General features: G+C 41.0%; 1 protein-coding gene across 1 annotated transcript; it reads right to left on the bottom strand.

Annotated features, from left to right (window-relative positions):
* On the bottom strand, nucleotides 1-15389 carry gabra4 (gamma-aminobutyric acid type A receptor subunit alpha4). The gene is made up of 9 exons (XM_041047859.1): nucleotides 15301-15389; nucleotides 15068-15186; nucleotides 13525-13592; nucleotides 13117-13337; nucleotides 12355-12437; nucleotides 8727-8870; nucleotides 8000-8152; nucleotides 3283-3539; nucleotides 1-537 (listed from the first exon to the last, which is right to left on the bottom strand). Exons 1-9 carry the CDS (start codon nucleotides 15387-15389, stop codon nucleotides 1-3), a joined length of 1671 nt encoding a protein of 556 aa, XP_040903793.1.
* Nucleotides 15390-16185: the final 796 nt, after the last annotated feature.

Genomic DNA, 16185 nt, shown 5'->3' with positions numbered 1-16185 from the left:
CTAGCCACCTTTAGCCACCATAGTGTCCTTTGATAAGTAAACCACCCAGTAGACCATGTTAAATGCCCCGAAGGACACTGGGAAAAGGATCCGTGCGTATTTGTCAATTTTGCTGGTTCCGCCCATACCAGCAGTGGTGGGCTGGGAGCATGGCGTCTGCTTAAGCTCCAGCTTGTTCCCCATCATCTGGATGCGCTCCAGCTTGGGCCCCAGCAGATGCTGCAGAGATGAGGAGCTGGTGTTCTGCTTGCACGGCGTCCCCGCCATCATGTCTGGTGTAGAAGCAGCAGCCTGGGGCGTACTCTTCACCAGCTGGGCAGAGGAGGAGGCCACGCTGAGCAGGCTCTCAGACTTGGGGCTGGAGCGGGAAAGGGTGGAGGAGCTGCCGTTGGCTCCACTGGCTAAAGGTCGCAGCGGTCTCGCTCTTCCCACTCCTGAAATGCTGGTGGTGGACTGGGCTCTCTGGTGACTGCTCGACTCTTGGTGGGAAATATAATTCATCCGCTTTCTCAGGTTACCATTGGTATCAGGATTTTGCTGTGAGAAAGAAAAAAAACAATAATGACATAGGGGATAAATAAGTTGTCTGCGTTAATCTGCATTTGTAAGTGATCATAATAGTTAATTATTATATTATAATTGTATATCCAGCTAATTAGCTTACTAACTACAGTTGTAACCTACATAGTAATAACCTTAGAGGAAGCTTAGCAGCCCTGCTCCTTAGTAAATCTGCCACTGCTATTGTAAAGTGTGTAAGTGTGAGAATGGAAACCTTGACAGGTGGAGCTATTCTGGGAAATTGCATTACAGAAATGTCAACAATATATTTGAGATGATTTGAGATAATTTGCAAAGTTTCTTCATTACGTTGTTAGTTCAACAGAAAGCACTGACATGTACAGTTTTGAACTCTAAGATGTTCCACTGAGTACACGTCTGCATCACAGTTCTTTAACAACCATATTTCATGGATTCTTACCATAAATATTATGCTGTTTAAGTTTTGAAAAATAATTATTGCCAAATATATAGTTATTCAATTTTTAAAACTGGATTTCAGCCTCAGAGATCCAGTTTTGGTGGGGGTGTAATTTCATAGTGAGGCCTGTTTCACACCATCATAATGAGCTGTCAACCTGACAGAGTAAATTCCATTACTAAATGTCCCGATCCTAAAATATCTGCTCAAAATATACAGCAAATCAATCAAACCCTTAATGAAAATTTTTATGCACATCAAGTTGAAATGCTAGTTTGCATAAGTCATAAAATAAGAAAGAAAATAATAAGTGTTTTGCTAAAATGTGAGTACATTTGAAAGAAAGCAGTGTGAGAATTTAGAGGATTTTTACAACGAATAACGCTTTTGTTTGCCTCCTGTCTGCGTCATGTTTGACGCAGACAGGCGTTTTCCAGCAAAGGTAAAGCTCACTTGTGTTTCCGTTCTGAACAGCGGGCCGGGCAACATAAACCTTGTCATATTGATCTGATTACAGTCCCCCTGACACAGATGGCCTTCATCTGGAAGCAGACGATAGAGTGTGTGCAATACAGATGTCACTTACCAAGGATTTCACTCATTTCACACAAGCTTAAGACAGAAAGTAGGTAGCGCTGCATCGGGGCAGTAATGCAGTGTAGCGTCAAAGGAGCTTATCCTTTGAGAGTTGATGTTTTCAAGCAGCGAGAGTGTGATGCTGGTACTAAGGCATTTGCAGAAATAATCCACCCCCCTGAATCTGAAGGGATCCAGTGTTATTGTGTCCCGTGTGCAGCAGAGGAAGCGTGTGTGTTTATGTGTGTGTAGATGGCGGGGTTTGCTTTTCATCATGGAAAAGGTCAAAGGCCGAGGAGCTGGAACCATCAACACACCCTGACCCTCGTGCCAAGCCCTTTGGTTGCACCAACAGGACCTGCTCTCGAGGAAAAGAGTATTAATTTTTTTCCCCCAGTGCCAGAGCCTTTCTGAAACCTATACAGATGTACCCGGGCTGCGTTGCCTTGGCAACCTACTAATCCACTGAAGTGCCGTTGTCACTATACTGCATTCAGGCATGATTACGCCACACTGGGATTTGGACTGGAGGGGGCAACTTAAAGTAGTTAGTGTAAAACTGACATATGCATTGCTGGGTTATGTCAGCTTCAATGATCAGTTAACAGTAGACCCGAATATTTCATTTGATCCCTTTAGCAGAACATAACGTAAAAGAAATGTGCACTTCTTTTCACAGCGATCCTCTCTGTAAAACAGAGTTTATACACTACCATAAATACAGTCCTACAATTACATGAACAGTGATTTGTAACACATTTATCATATCTGACTAAGAGCTCTGAAATAGTGTCACGGCATAGTCATCAATTATGATTCAATCCATAAGTCAGCTACCATGGTGTCAATGTAATTTGTTTCAACTAGAGAAAAATAAAATGGAGAATATGTCAATTTATTCATGTGGACTTTAAAAGAAAGACTCCACAGCAAATGCCATCGTCGAGAAACACACCTCGTGATCCACCGCAAACATCTGCGAAGCTGTTTTCAGATCTTGTTTTTTTTTTCCTCTCTCTCTCTCTTCGCACTTTCACATTATTTCTGTCGTCTCCAAATCAGAGTCAACAAATTAGCTGCTATATTTATGGCTGAACAAAAGCTAAATTTGTCCAGGCTGATCTGTGAATAACAGGTAACAGGAGTCTAATTTTATTGTCCGCTTCATTTAGTACATTTGAAAAGCAGTTGTTTCAAAGTGTCATGCTGTGGTCGACAATTATCTGTTTAATCAAGTAAAAGAAACAGATAGAGTCGTTGTTTTGAACTTTCACAGCAGCAGTGACAGTCTCAAAACAACTGTGACATTCGATAAACATTTGTGGAAAATCTAAAACCCTAAAACACTGTGAACAATCATGAAACAGTGTTTGTGTGTGTCACCATCAGTTTATTAGAACGTACTAAATCTTAAACCTTTACAGTCTTTCATAACTCCAGACACAAGCAGAGTCTCATGGTTTATGGAGGTCTAAACTCATGTCCTAGAATCAGATTACTCCTGGTTTTGCTGTATTTCAGATCCTCTCAGCTCTTGTGAGCAGGAGTGCAGCTGACAATCCTCAGGCAGGCCCACTTCTGGCCATTCAGAGGTCTAGGCTATGGGCCAGATACAGTAAGCACATAATAAGGGGACATGCTGTGTAAGTGCTCCTTGAAGTAAAGTGCTATCAGGTTATTTGCCACAGCCACTTTGAGGGAAACAAAAAAAAATAAAAAATCACCTGCAGCACTTCCTCTGTGTCCTTGACCTTGACAGGCGTGGTTTGGGGCACCGGGGGACATTTGGCCGGCTTCTTTTTGGCCCGCTCGATCTGTGCTTGGGTGAAGTAGTTTACAGCAGCGAACTCAATTAGGGCAGAGAAGACGAAGGCAAAGCAGACAGCGATGAACCAGTCCATCGCAGTGGCGTATGAGACCTTGGGGAGGGAGTGGCGAGCGCTGATACTGAGTGTCGTCATGGTCAGGACAGTGGTAATGCCTTCAGTTGTAACAACAAAAGGAACAATGTCAACCACATGAACCTAAACCAGAGCTGTTTCATATGTGATCTTATGCTGGAAGTCTCTGCAGTTCCACCTGAGTCAAAAGAAATTCTAATTTCACTATATCTAATTCATATATATCTCATTTGTATTAAAATTATTCACAATCAAGTCGTTTTTGAAAAAGAGGCAGGTAAAAATAAACTCACCCGAACTTCACACAGTGAAGTAAATCAACTTTATATTAATATCTGCCTGTATTTAGAAACTGCAGTTCTTCCCCTATATCAGCATATATTGTATCAGTGTAGATCAGAATAACATTTCCTACATGTCATGGTTAAACAAATGGTGTTGCTGATCGTCTGCATAGTGTTCAATAACCCATGTACATTATGTTGTTCTCATCAGCATATTTCATTAACTGAATGCAGCAGGATAATGAGCCAAATATATTTGGTTCTATGAAATGGAAGATGTACAAAAAGAGCCACAGTATTTATACCTGCAATGACAAGTTGTTTTGTTGTTGTTTTTTGTCCACTTGGGGGCAGAGCAACAGGCTGTAAACACAATACTGCCATACAGCATTATCACTTTAAAGTGTTAATGTGTTAGAGAATAGTTGTCTATTTACACATAAGCCAACATGGTGTGGCATTAGCATTCATTTTGGGTTTGTGTTTCTGTCCACCTGGTGAATGTAAATCTGATATTTACTCTGTTTGGTCTCCAGCAACTCCTCTGAAAAAATTCCTCTGTGGTTAGAGGCAAGGTTGGTGACAGCAGCCAGAGCGAACTGAAACAGTGAAAAGTTGCAGGCCGTAGGTGAAAGATGCCAAAATGCCCCACAGAGCTGAGGGGAACTGCAGAGTGTGGTGATAAGACTCTGTGAAGTCATCACTACGAGCAACATCTTTTATGCTAAACATTTTCATCTGTTTTAATATAGAAATATTGGTTAGTGCCGCTTTAAATAAGCTTATAGCTGAACCAACTCATAACACTCTTGGAGGGCAAGCTAGGACTAACTAGGCTAACTAGCTAACCTGCACGACTAATGGCAAGATGTTTTCCTTCAGTGCACTGGGCTGCACATAGCACTGGGCTTCATGACATTACTGTACCTCTGCTCTTTTTTCTGGACTTTTATACTTGGATACAGGCCAATGTACTTAAGGGAGAAAAAAAAAAGTACCCCACCCACTGAGGTTTAACTCAACCAATAGGATTATTTCTACCTCAAAATAATGTTTGTATAACTAAAAGTGTATCAAAAGACATTACACCATTAAGAGCAGTAGCCTAAAGTGTATCTCCTACTCCACAGCAGAAACACTAGGGACTCTCCAGCTGTGAAAACTATGCAAGTAAAGGGAGTTTATACAACATAGAGCTAAAGAACCTAATGAAATGAGGCTCATACGCAGAGTCCATGTCGAGACTGAATGTCATATGTTCCTCATTCACTTGTCACTGCACTACCGAGAGAGGGACCACAAAAACAAAACAAGACGCCATGTCACGTGAAGGTCACGTGTAGCTCCAACAGTCACAGAATGTTACAGTATAAGCCTGTCGCTCATCATTCGTCCTTGGTATTATTAACCAATAGCAATAATGTGATCTAGAGAAAATCCCCTTTCCGTTGGAGATCTGGAACAATCTGTGCTGCAGAGTCCTTGCCCAACATAAATTTATCCCCTGTGCCCGGACGTGACCGCCATATAATTACCTGTCAATCAAAAGCAGCTGGGTGACATTGATAGGTGAACTGCGGCTCCAGGCCGCAGACTGAGGATATTAACCTCTAACACAAAGCTGCTCTCAACATAAGCAAAAGCTGAGGTGGTTGATGGATATACTAAACATATGGAAAAGCTTTTTTGTGTATTTTTCTCTTGTTCTCAACTGTGGAACTGATGGTGTTTATGTGTAAACAGAGCAGTTCTGTGTGCATCAGAGAAATCATACAGGGGCCATTCTGTTACTGTGATTAAATTGGATTTGGGTATTTGTATTTTAGGCAATTTTTTTTTTTTGAGTTATCTTTCACTCAATTAGATCTTTATACCAAATTTCATTTTCGCCTCCACACAATAACAAGATTGCAGCCTGCAGGTGCAGAGCGTATTTTGATTCTTTAGCTTCCCCCCAAAAGTAGAAAATAGATGCCAAACACCAGCTGAGGTTTAAAGGATACACACAAATCAGATTTGTCCAAAGTGAGTAACAATCGTGATCAATGTCAAAGGCACAGAAGCCAATCACTTGATGCTTTGAATGCCTGTTAAAAAAAGTGCTTTTTAATCTGATCCCTCTTTCTGAAGCCAAGAAGCTCCAGCTGTAAACGCCCCTCCTGTTTGTCTCCCTGACAAACTGCTTCTTCCGTGCTCAAAACAGGGACACTGTGGTTTAGTCTCTGAGACAGGAAGTCAAAACGGAGTGTGGCTGCAGGGGAGAAGAGGAGAAACGCAAACACCGATCATCCTCCTCCCTTCCCACCCCCAACCTCACCCAGCACAGCCACACACACACACTCAAAGGCAGCGGATAACAGCAGAAATCCGCTGCCTCAGAGGCTCCACCGAGACAACAATAGTTGTGCTGCTGTGACGCCTCTGTCATGTTGGACAGTTTGGGCAGGGGAGGAGGGAGCAGTGCAGCTGGACTGTCAGATACATTGGCCACTGCGGGAGAGCAGCATTGATCCTCCAGTGCTTTATTACACTGCACCGCACAGGGCAACATTTCTACTGAGGGTCACACAGGGTTTTTCTGCTCAACACACACACTCAAAACACACAGTGTGTCAAATACACACTGAATGGAAACAGGTGACACTGCAGTGAAAATCAAAGAACAGCTTATAACTGATCTAATCAAACAACATGCAAAACTAACAGAAACAAGTAGATGACACTTGTGTCATTATATTTCAGAGTCCTTCAGTAACACCACATTCCTCACCACAGCATCACATACATCACATACAGTCCACATGTCTGTTGTGGGAATTATTAATCACCCCTAACACTCGTGTTTCTTTCTCTCTCATTGCTCATGATGACAGGTTAAAATTACCTCTTGAAAATGATGCTTCACAAAATAATTTATAAGAACTCCTTTCAAAATCGAGGGCAGGTATCAGCGCCATTATCTGGGAACAACTTTCCATCGACATAACTAGCAGAGGGAGACGTCCCCTAATAATAAAACAACAAAGCCCAGCAACTCTGGTCTAGTTTTAACAGTTCTGTCTGTTCCATCCAAACTATTGACAGACGCTAATCAGTTTATTTTAGGACAGAGACCCAAATGTTGTACCAGGGGAACCAGAGAGAGCGCAACTGGGTCACAGGCCAAAAACTGAAAGCAACTGGTAAAGTAGAAATGATGGGTAACTTGTCAAAATATAATAAAAGTTTACTGAAAAAAATATGTGTTGATAGACATGTCCCGGACCAGTCTATCACCTGCACTCTCAGAGACCAAACAGATATTAACCCATCATCAAACTTCCGAGACCCAAAAGCCAAAGTAATGGGTTGTTACTGTGATTAGTAACTGTCCTCTACACTACTCATAATGGAAAAAAATAATCACATCACTGTAAAGCATCTTAGTTATAAGCATCACTTACTGCTGCTAACTACATTTAGGATTCCGATTAAAAAAACAAAACAATAAAGAATAAGCCATAATTTTGCTATCTGGCCGTTGGTTAACATGTAGAAATGGTGATATAACTGAAATATTGTTTTTTTCTGTTTGAGGCGTAAACACTAAAGCGAAAGCTAAACCTCATTAAAGTAGCATAGACCTATTTTGATCCACTTATTTTACTCTGTGTAAATAAGAGTATATAAATTGTAATATATATATTTTAAATGCTCTTGATTTGATGGTTTTCTTACATTTTTAATTCTGGGGGCATTTTGCCTATAACTGCTTCTTATGCTCTCTCAGGGCATCTTTCTCCATCTTACCCTGCAGATATCTTAAAAGGTTTCATTACATTTTCAACCACTTTCATAGGAATATATATAACATCTTGGGAATATTTTGTATAATCCACCATTTGAGCCCCAAGAATTTTTGTACATCCAAATTTATGGTCTTTGCTTGAGGCATTTGTGCTCAATAGATGCATCAAAATAATTTTTCTTAATGCTGTCAGCTGCCTTAATGCTGTCTATTCTTGTGTTTCAACCCAGCCTTAAAACTAACAACAGTGAATTTGCATTTCATGTTGAAATCTTAAGATTAAAATACAAACAAACCAAAAAAAAAAAGCAGCACTTTACATTTCCCGTAATCATCACACACTGTAGCATCACCTTGTTGTGCACAGTGGACAGACACTCCAGCTCTGAGTGCTCTGTTGGCATCAGATAAATAAACAGAGAGGAGGAGAAAGGCTGTGCAGTATGAGGGATGTCTGAGGTCTACATACCGAAGACTGTGCGTGCCGGGACTGATTCTTTATTTATCCAGAAGGATACTTGGGAGAGGATTACTGTCATTATGCAGGGGATATACGTCTGAATCATGAAGTAGCCCATTTTACGTTTCAAGTGGAAGTAGACCGTCATCACCACATATTCACCTGGAAGATCAAGAGAAATGAATTAGTTTGGCTAACAAAGAATTTGAAGTTGCAGGCTGACAGATTTCAGTTAATACAGCTTGAGACCAATGTCACATTTGATTTTATTTGATCATTTTTTTCACACTTCTCCACTAACCCTAACATCCAATCCATTTTCACCCAAACAGACATCATGCCACCTGTTCCAACTCTCTGCTGCTAAAATGTGTTTTAGATCCTTCAATATTTATGTGAAGTAGAAGGTCTCTGTGAAATGCCTCCACTTATGATGGTTGCAATGCTTGATGTCATGAGGCTGCTACTGTCACCTAGTCATGGTCCAAGAGTCAAAGCTCCAAATCCTTCTCATATCTACCACCAGAGCTGCATTTGTGTGCTATTTTCCCTGCCACCCATGTGGAAAATACAGTGTAGACTTGGCAAATCTACCAGGTTTGACATAAAATAATACACACAGACAGCTGAGCATGTTTCCTGTCAATAAAAGAGAGCAGATTTTAGTTCTTCACATCATTTTTGCTGCCATTTTACTTGGAAGCCTCAAAATGGTGAGAGGATGAGCAAGTCTCACCTGTGATGGATTTAATCGTTTCACTGGAGACCGTCTGGCCGATGAGATCATACTGAACGAGGCTGGAGGACTCAGGGGGGACCTCCACTGAATGCTGAGGCCCTTTGGTCCAAGTGTAGATCATCTCGGTTTTAGGATAGGCATCTGTGGGCAGACAGCAAAGCCACACCGGTGTGAGTCATTTACTGTAAGTTGTGCAATATAAAAAAGACTCGATGTATCAGATGAATTCTCTGTAAGTGTTTGCATGAAAGCAAAGCTTTTCAAAAGGGGGGTTTTACACTGTGAACTTCAAGACAGATATGAACTTACATTTTGTTGCATAAATGTTGGCATGCATATTCTTTCACTGCCAATGAAAACTAGCCTTTTAGTTTGTGAATGTTTGAATGTTGATTAATGTACATTTTCTCTTTTCAGAAACAAATGTCATTAGTATACATTTGTAGACTTTCCTGAGACCAAACAATTAGTTGATGAGTTCATGGAAAACTCTCTTGCCTCTTACCATCTTTCTCCTGATTGGCCATTACTGTTTGTTCAATTTTCACTTCGGTCAGCTTGAGTATTTGAATGCTAACATGCTAATATTTAAAGCCGCTATAATCAATATTCTTATTTTAACCACAGTCACATTACCACTTGTATCTGAAAGGTGTTGCTCACAGTTACAAACCAACAGAGTTATCACCCAGCCCTGCAGATCCCATCCACTGAGCTTTTCATTGTCTTTTAGCTCATTGTTTTGGTTTTACATTCTTCACTGTTATAATTCAGTCTCCCTGCTCTCACCAGCATCATTTCCAGGACCAGGTAATACACAGTGAGTGTATCAGAGCTTTTGCACTGAAAACAGCTGTTGTCTGAGAGCAGTGAAGGTGAGCCAAAACATTAAAGCTAAAGGCTGCAAAACCAAAACAATGAACTCAAAGAGACTAAAACTCTCCTTAAAGCTGAGGCGAACTGCAGAGTCAGGTGATAATTCTGATTGTCACTTTAAGTGTCACTTTTCACATTACACTGTAATTTTTCAGTTGTTAATATATGGATAAAGATTATTGCAGCTTTAAGTTTAAAGTTTTAAGTGTCTAAATTGCTGACACAGTGATGTTTAATATCTTTAAATTTGAAGGTTTTTAAGGCTAAATTATTACTGTTCATTGTTTCTCCGAGAACTGTATTCTTGGCAGGGGAAAAAGCCTCTGAAGCAGCATCAGAACATAATAAAACTCTACTGGCTAATTAAATTTTAAGGCTATCAGCTCTTTAAGGCAGTTTGACCCATCACCTCTATTCAAACGCAGGGAAACTCTGCAGTAATTAATTTATTATTCTGCAAGGAAAATAAGATTGCAGTGGAGGGTTTTCATACTTTATTGTAGTTGATTGCCAAGAATGATCTTTCATCATATACCGCTGAATTGGCACCGCCTGGCTTGTATTATATTTGCTGATAAAAAAATATATATATAACAGCTTACAGTAAACTTCAAATCCCCTCTTTGTTTAGATCCACTGAAACCAATGCAATATGATGGAGTCAAAGTTCATTGAGATCCCGGCTGTCATATTTCACTCATTGGTGCATCATGTTGACTTCGAACTTTAAATCATAAGAAGTCCTTTTATTTCCCACTGTTGCTTCCTCTGAGTACTTTGCTGTGTGTATACTGGTGGGGTTGACCAGTCTGCGGACGCACAACAAAATGCCAGTTGTCTTAGCCTACCACTCCCTATGGGACTCAGCGTCGGCTGGATACCAACTGTGCTGCCAAAATGAAATGACTCTGGTGTGTCATGGAGTGGAACGCAATGCCTGCGCAGTCCAGAGTCCAGATGGAGAAACAGAAAAGGAGACAGAGAGCAGGAGAGAGGGAAAGAGTGATGGGGAGAAAAATGAAGGCAGGGCAGACAGAGAGAAAATTAGCACACACACGCACACACACACACACACAAACATACTCCATTAGCTATGGAAAATAGCCGCATAGGTCTGTGCTATCCTGAGGCAGAGGAAGGGATTCTGACCTTTCCTTCGCTTCAGGCCGCATCAGATCCATGGCCGCTTCCTCCTGACTGGAGGCTATCAGCAGCAGAGCAGGATGGTGAAAGGAGGAGGATGAGGAGGGGGAGAAGGATGACAATAACCGAGAGATGTGAATTTGTCCTCTGCAATGTCACCACACTGGGTAATTGACAGCGGATTGGGCAAGTGCAAAGGCAAACTCGTCGTCGTTTCCTTTCCTTTCTCTTGCAGATGTAATCTTCAAATCGCTGCTCTTCTCTGATAAGACGGAGCTGCTCTATTTGACAAACTCCTTTATTTGAGATAAGTCATTTCTGCTGACCAGTAGGCCCCCTCTAAACACTGATGCTGAGTTAGGGCTTCATTGTTCGCAATGAAGAATGAAACACTTCATTATTTAGTATTAACATTCAGCCACATCTGACAAAGTGCTCAGCTCCTCAGCAGTCCTTTTCAGCACAGAATCCATTTCAGTGTTGAGCAGAAGAATTTTTTTGTTTCTTTAATTTTTCAACCAAGTCAGGGCAAACCTTTTGATTTGTGACAGACTTCCTTACCTTCCTACATTCTTTAAAAAAAACTTTAAAGGCACCACATATATCATTTGCAAATATGAATATGTATTTCACAAATGAATCATGAAACCTTGGTGTAACAGCTAAAAAAAAAAGACTCAGATGAATGTTAATTGCTTCCAGTGGTGCATCCAAAATAGTTTGGCATTTTGGGAAATAGCTTAAAAACTGGCAACGTGACAGTGGCTTGTCACTTGCTGTTTTTAGACTTGGGGTTTTATAGGGATTAAACAAACAATCAGTGAGCTTTAGAGGTGATAATAAGCAGGTTTTGTCCATTCTGGACAGAGTCAAGTTGGTTGTCTCCCAGTAAGTTTGTAAGTAAATGTATGTTCATTTTTATGCAGATGACACCCAGCTATATGTACCAATCACTGCTGCTGACATCAGCAGTCTGGTGACTTGTACAAACAGACATTTTAAAGTTCACAATCAGTATGCCTTTAGCTTGTTGCATTTCTTGTGTTGATTTTAATTTATATTTATTGGGCCTGTGCCTGTATTTTTGTGATTTTTATCCAAGGTTTGATTTATTAAGATCTTTCATTGTTCCATTGGTCTGTGAAACACATTGTAATTATTGTTTTGAAAAGTGCTAATAATAATAACAATGATAACAATTATTATTATTATTATTATTATAAATACATGTATGTTATGTACCCAGGGGGCACATAAAAAACCTAACATTGAGGGTGGAGGCCAGTAAAGGCCAGTCTCACAAAGCGTCATTGTGATTATGATTCATAAATAGATGAAACACTATGTGTAGCACCATTTAAAAGCTTTCTACAACATCAACACATATGCCATTTAGACTCAGGAAATGGAAAACTTTGCAAGTATTTCCTATACAAACATGGTAATTAAACGTATGTGACTCTGTGATGGAGACAGAAATCATGCTCTGACAAGATTTAGGCTTCACTTCCCTATTCAGAGGCAGTGCACCCCACACACGCGCGCGTGTGCATGCACACGCACACACGCACACGCACACACTCACACACACACAGGCAGAACTCACAGCTTCCAAATTTGAGGGGACATGCGTGTCCATCCATGGGGAAGTCCACAAGCTTCATGGGACACTCGGCGCTAATTGTCAGCCTGTTGCAGCACAGAGAGGAGTTGCTCAGTAAAGGACCAAATAAACACATGCACACACACATGCAAACACATTCATCAGTGTTAGCAGTTTCTGCAAGACAGGTGCAAGTTCAGGTAAATGTGTTAACATCCACTCAACAGTATTTAGCAATGAAAGGTTTCACTTCATACCATTTCTGATGAAGGGAAGCTAGCTTGTGATAGATGGTAACATTTCAAGATGTGCTAAATGGTTAGCATGCACTTCTGTAAACCTGCTTCTGATATAAATACATATCTGTGATTGGAGGTTAATACTCAAAAAGGTTGGTGATTTGGCTTTACCAGACCCTTTCCACTAAAAAGGCAAAGGAACAGTTAATTGACTGCTTTAATTGAATTTAAGATTTATTTTGGCAGCCTCTGCACTGCCTCCACACAGCTTTACACTGTTTACACAGTGAGCCTGGCTCTGATTTCACAGGAAATCTGCTTGATTGCTCCAAATTAAAAAAAAAAAAAAGTCTGTCTTCTCTCCTCTGCCTTTTTTTTTATGAGCACAAACACTACAATGAAGTATACAAGTGTTGTGAAGTTTGTTCTCCCATCAGAAATGAGCATATGTTAAAATAGGAGAAAATAGACACATCATTTCTGAACAAACTGTCTGATCATTGTAAGGATAAGTGCAGTATCGTACCTCATGGTGTAGAGGATGGTGCCATTCTTCATGATGCGGAATAGCTTGTTAGGGGCTGTCATGTTGTGAGCCACTGACTTCTTGCCGTTCCTAAAGAAGGTGTCTGGTGTCCACACCTTAGTCACCATCAGATTGTTTAGCCTTAAAATCTCAATCGGGCCCTCATACATCAACCTCCGGTCGACCCACGTCTGGCGAAAGAACACGTCCATTGTGTACTCCTAAGGCAGGAAAAGTTGAGGAAAACAAGATAAAAAACATATAAGGTTGGTAGGGGGTTGATATTGCTTGACAATTGCTGCAATTCATTTTGAAGAAAGTCTAATAAAAAACACAAATGCAAAGTAGCAAGGGTTTAATTCGCTAAACAGACATATGTTTAAGTACACTTAGAGGGTGGGTACATACCATTTCAACATCGGAAACAGGCCCAAAACTTGTCACATAAATATCTGTCTTGACCTCAGTCACAGGACCTATGGAGACAATGACAGTGACAACAAATGTCTAGTTTAATAACTGTTTCCTGTTTTAAATCCTTCCATGTCACAGTCCAGCCTTAGAAAGACACCAGTCTTATTCACACATGAGTGTAAACACTCTTTACAGTCCTACAGCCCATTAGGGTCAAACCCAAAAGACATGCAATAGCTTATCTCATCCACAGCTGTATTGCCTCTGCATAATGGAAGTGAAAAAATAGCTTAAAAGATGTAAAAACATAATCCTGTTTGATTTTTTTTTTTTTTTTCATCATTGAATGAATGTCGAGGCAGACTGTAAAGGCGTTGTTTATAAGTGCAGGGATAAGCAAAGCTACAGTGGAGCCTGGATATCTGCACATTTCTGTTGACAGGCTGCTTTGCACAGTAAAACCAGCAATGAGGCATCTCTGTGAGAATAACGCTGCCTCTTAACATGTCGTGGTTGCAGACATGATGTACGCAAAACTAAATCCGTACTTTTAGCACTTGAACTGTGCATTAAGCGTTTGTCCTGCAACATACACAACGGTTATATAACTATATTCGCTTAAACGTGGGAGCTTAGAGGCCCCGCTTCAGAAGGCAAGACTGCCAGGCTTACAGGATCAAGTCTGAAGCACGATTTAACATGGCATGTGTTGTGAAAGACTTGACCATGCAGCAACATGTTACATACTGTGTCATGCAAATCACTCCCACAGAGAAAGGTAAAGAAAAAAATCATGAAAATGTTGATATAATGTTTCTACAACAACTCGTACACAGTATCTGCCTCTGTTGCTTTTCCTGAGCTTTCTTTCATTTTCCCCTGTTAAAGGGTTTTTAGGAAGCTTTTCAGACCCAACTGAGGGTCTAAATATAGTAAAGTCATTTAAGGCAGATTTGTGATATTTGATTTTAGGCTACACAAATAAAACTGACTTACTGCACATTATGGTGGTTTAACCTCACACTGCATTAAAAGTTGAACAAAAAATGAAGTTCCTTCTTGCTTTTGTTTAATTGGGATGATTTAAAGTGCTTGATATGTATCATTTGCTGACTATAAACGTTACTGCTCTTGACCTGACTTATAGGGGGTGTTTAGTGTTCAATAGTGAGTTTGCAGCCATTTTATTGCTCTTAGTGGTGTGTTTTAACCTCCTATTGCACAAATAAATGTAAAGAAATGCTAGAGGTTTCTTTTACCTCTTTTTTGTTTTGTTGTGTTTCCGAGGTTTCATATGATTATTTACTTGACTTGACGAGACTTGAGGGAGTATTTGACCCTCAATGCTGTGTTTAGGGCCACCTTATGACCATAAGGTGTGTTAATTCATTTGTTTTACCATTAAATGGTATGAAAAGGTAAAATGAAATCCTAGTTTGCTGTTCCCTATTTTAACCTGAGGATTCAGATGTTATTTTGCATGTGGAAAATGTTTGATAATACAAAAATACTGCAAAAAAGAATTTTATTTCCATACCTCCGAATCCAGGTCGCAGCCTGTTGTCATAGCCGTCCAGAAGTCGGTCTAAAATCCGAGTAAAATTCTCCGGATAGATCCTTTCATCCTTCCTTGTCTGCCCAGAGATTTTCTTTACACTAGAAAGAAAAAAAAAAAAGATTGAAGATACCATAACTTCAGCGCTGAAAATGAGAAACCTCATCCGAGCAGGAGGTTTCAGCACCGCGGACAGAGACTCTGTGGAGACTCACCAAGTCGCCAAACAGAAAAAGTAGAAGAGGGTCCGAATAAAAGCGGGGCACATCGCTGTCACCATCTCCTTCTTCTTGGCAGAAACCATCTTTGCATGCCATACTTCAAGCTTCTTCACATCTCACCACGCCAGATGCCTGTGTCCCGGGGAAAAGCAGGAGAGGAGACGCCGGCGACACACAGGGCAGAGCGGCGCGGGGAGGACGGAAGTTGTGAGCCTCTCTCCCGCAGTCCCCTCCGCCAGACGCACAACACGCGCGCAAGTGCGCACACGCCTTCACCCCCAGCCCAGGTCACCTCTCGTCCGGATCCGAGCTGCTGCTGCTCCAGCTGCTGCTGCTAGTGTTGGTGGTGGTGTTGGTGTTGGTGGTATCCAGAGAAAGAAACAATCCTCCCTCTCTCTTCTTCACTCCAACTCTCTCTGTTTGCTTCTCTGTCTCTTTCTCTCCCTCCCTCTCCTGCTCTCTTTCCCTCTCTCTCTCTCTCTCTCTCTCTCTCTCTCTCTCTCTCTGTTTGCTTTCTCTCTCTCTCTCTCTTTCACACACACACACACACACACACACACACCTGCTTTGGTCAGGACACAGATTAGACGTGCACTGCTTTGAAATGACTTAAACAGAGTCACATCTCCAGTTTCACCCTGTGTCAAAACTGGAATAGGAGGACGCAGAATGTGAGGACCCGTTCATCTCCTCAACACTCATCTCAGCATTTGGTGTTGCCTGACAGCATGACCTCCCCTGCCTTTCGAAATCTTACATAAAGCGACACTTATTTCATTCTGTTTATACTAATTTTAAGTCTCAAAAGCACCTCAGAAATGCAGAAACACTCCCAGTGTGCCCTTTGACCCCCAGCGTCGATTAGTGTCCGTCACTGCT

The sequence above is a fragment of the Toxotes jaculatrix genome, chromosome 10, assembly GCF_017976425.1.
Source record: "Toxotes jaculatrix isolate fToxJac2 chromosome 10, fToxJac2.pri, whole genome shotgun sequence".
In the NCBI taxonomy this organism is placed as follows: Eukaryota; Metazoa; Chordata; class Actinopteri; family Toxotidae; genus Toxotes; species Toxotes jaculatrix.
Note: the sequence above shows the minus strand (reverse complement) of the source record. Positions and strands in the feature narration are given on the sequence as shown.

Excerpts from the sequence above, each read along its gene's own strand:
- gabra4 (XM_041047859.1), bottom strand. The coding sequence starts at position 15,389 with ATGGTTTCTGCCAAGAAGAAGGAGATGGTGACAGCGATGTGCCCCGCT. Across the intron at positions 13,593-15,067 it reads GCTGCGACCTGGATTCGGAG|GTCCTGTGACTGAGGTCAAG; the intron begins GTATGGAAATAA and ends TTGTCTCCATAG. Across the intron at positions 538-3,282 it reads ACACAGAGGAAGTGCTGCAG|CAAAATCCTGATACCAATGG; the intron begins GTGATTTTTTAT and ends TCTTTCTCACAG.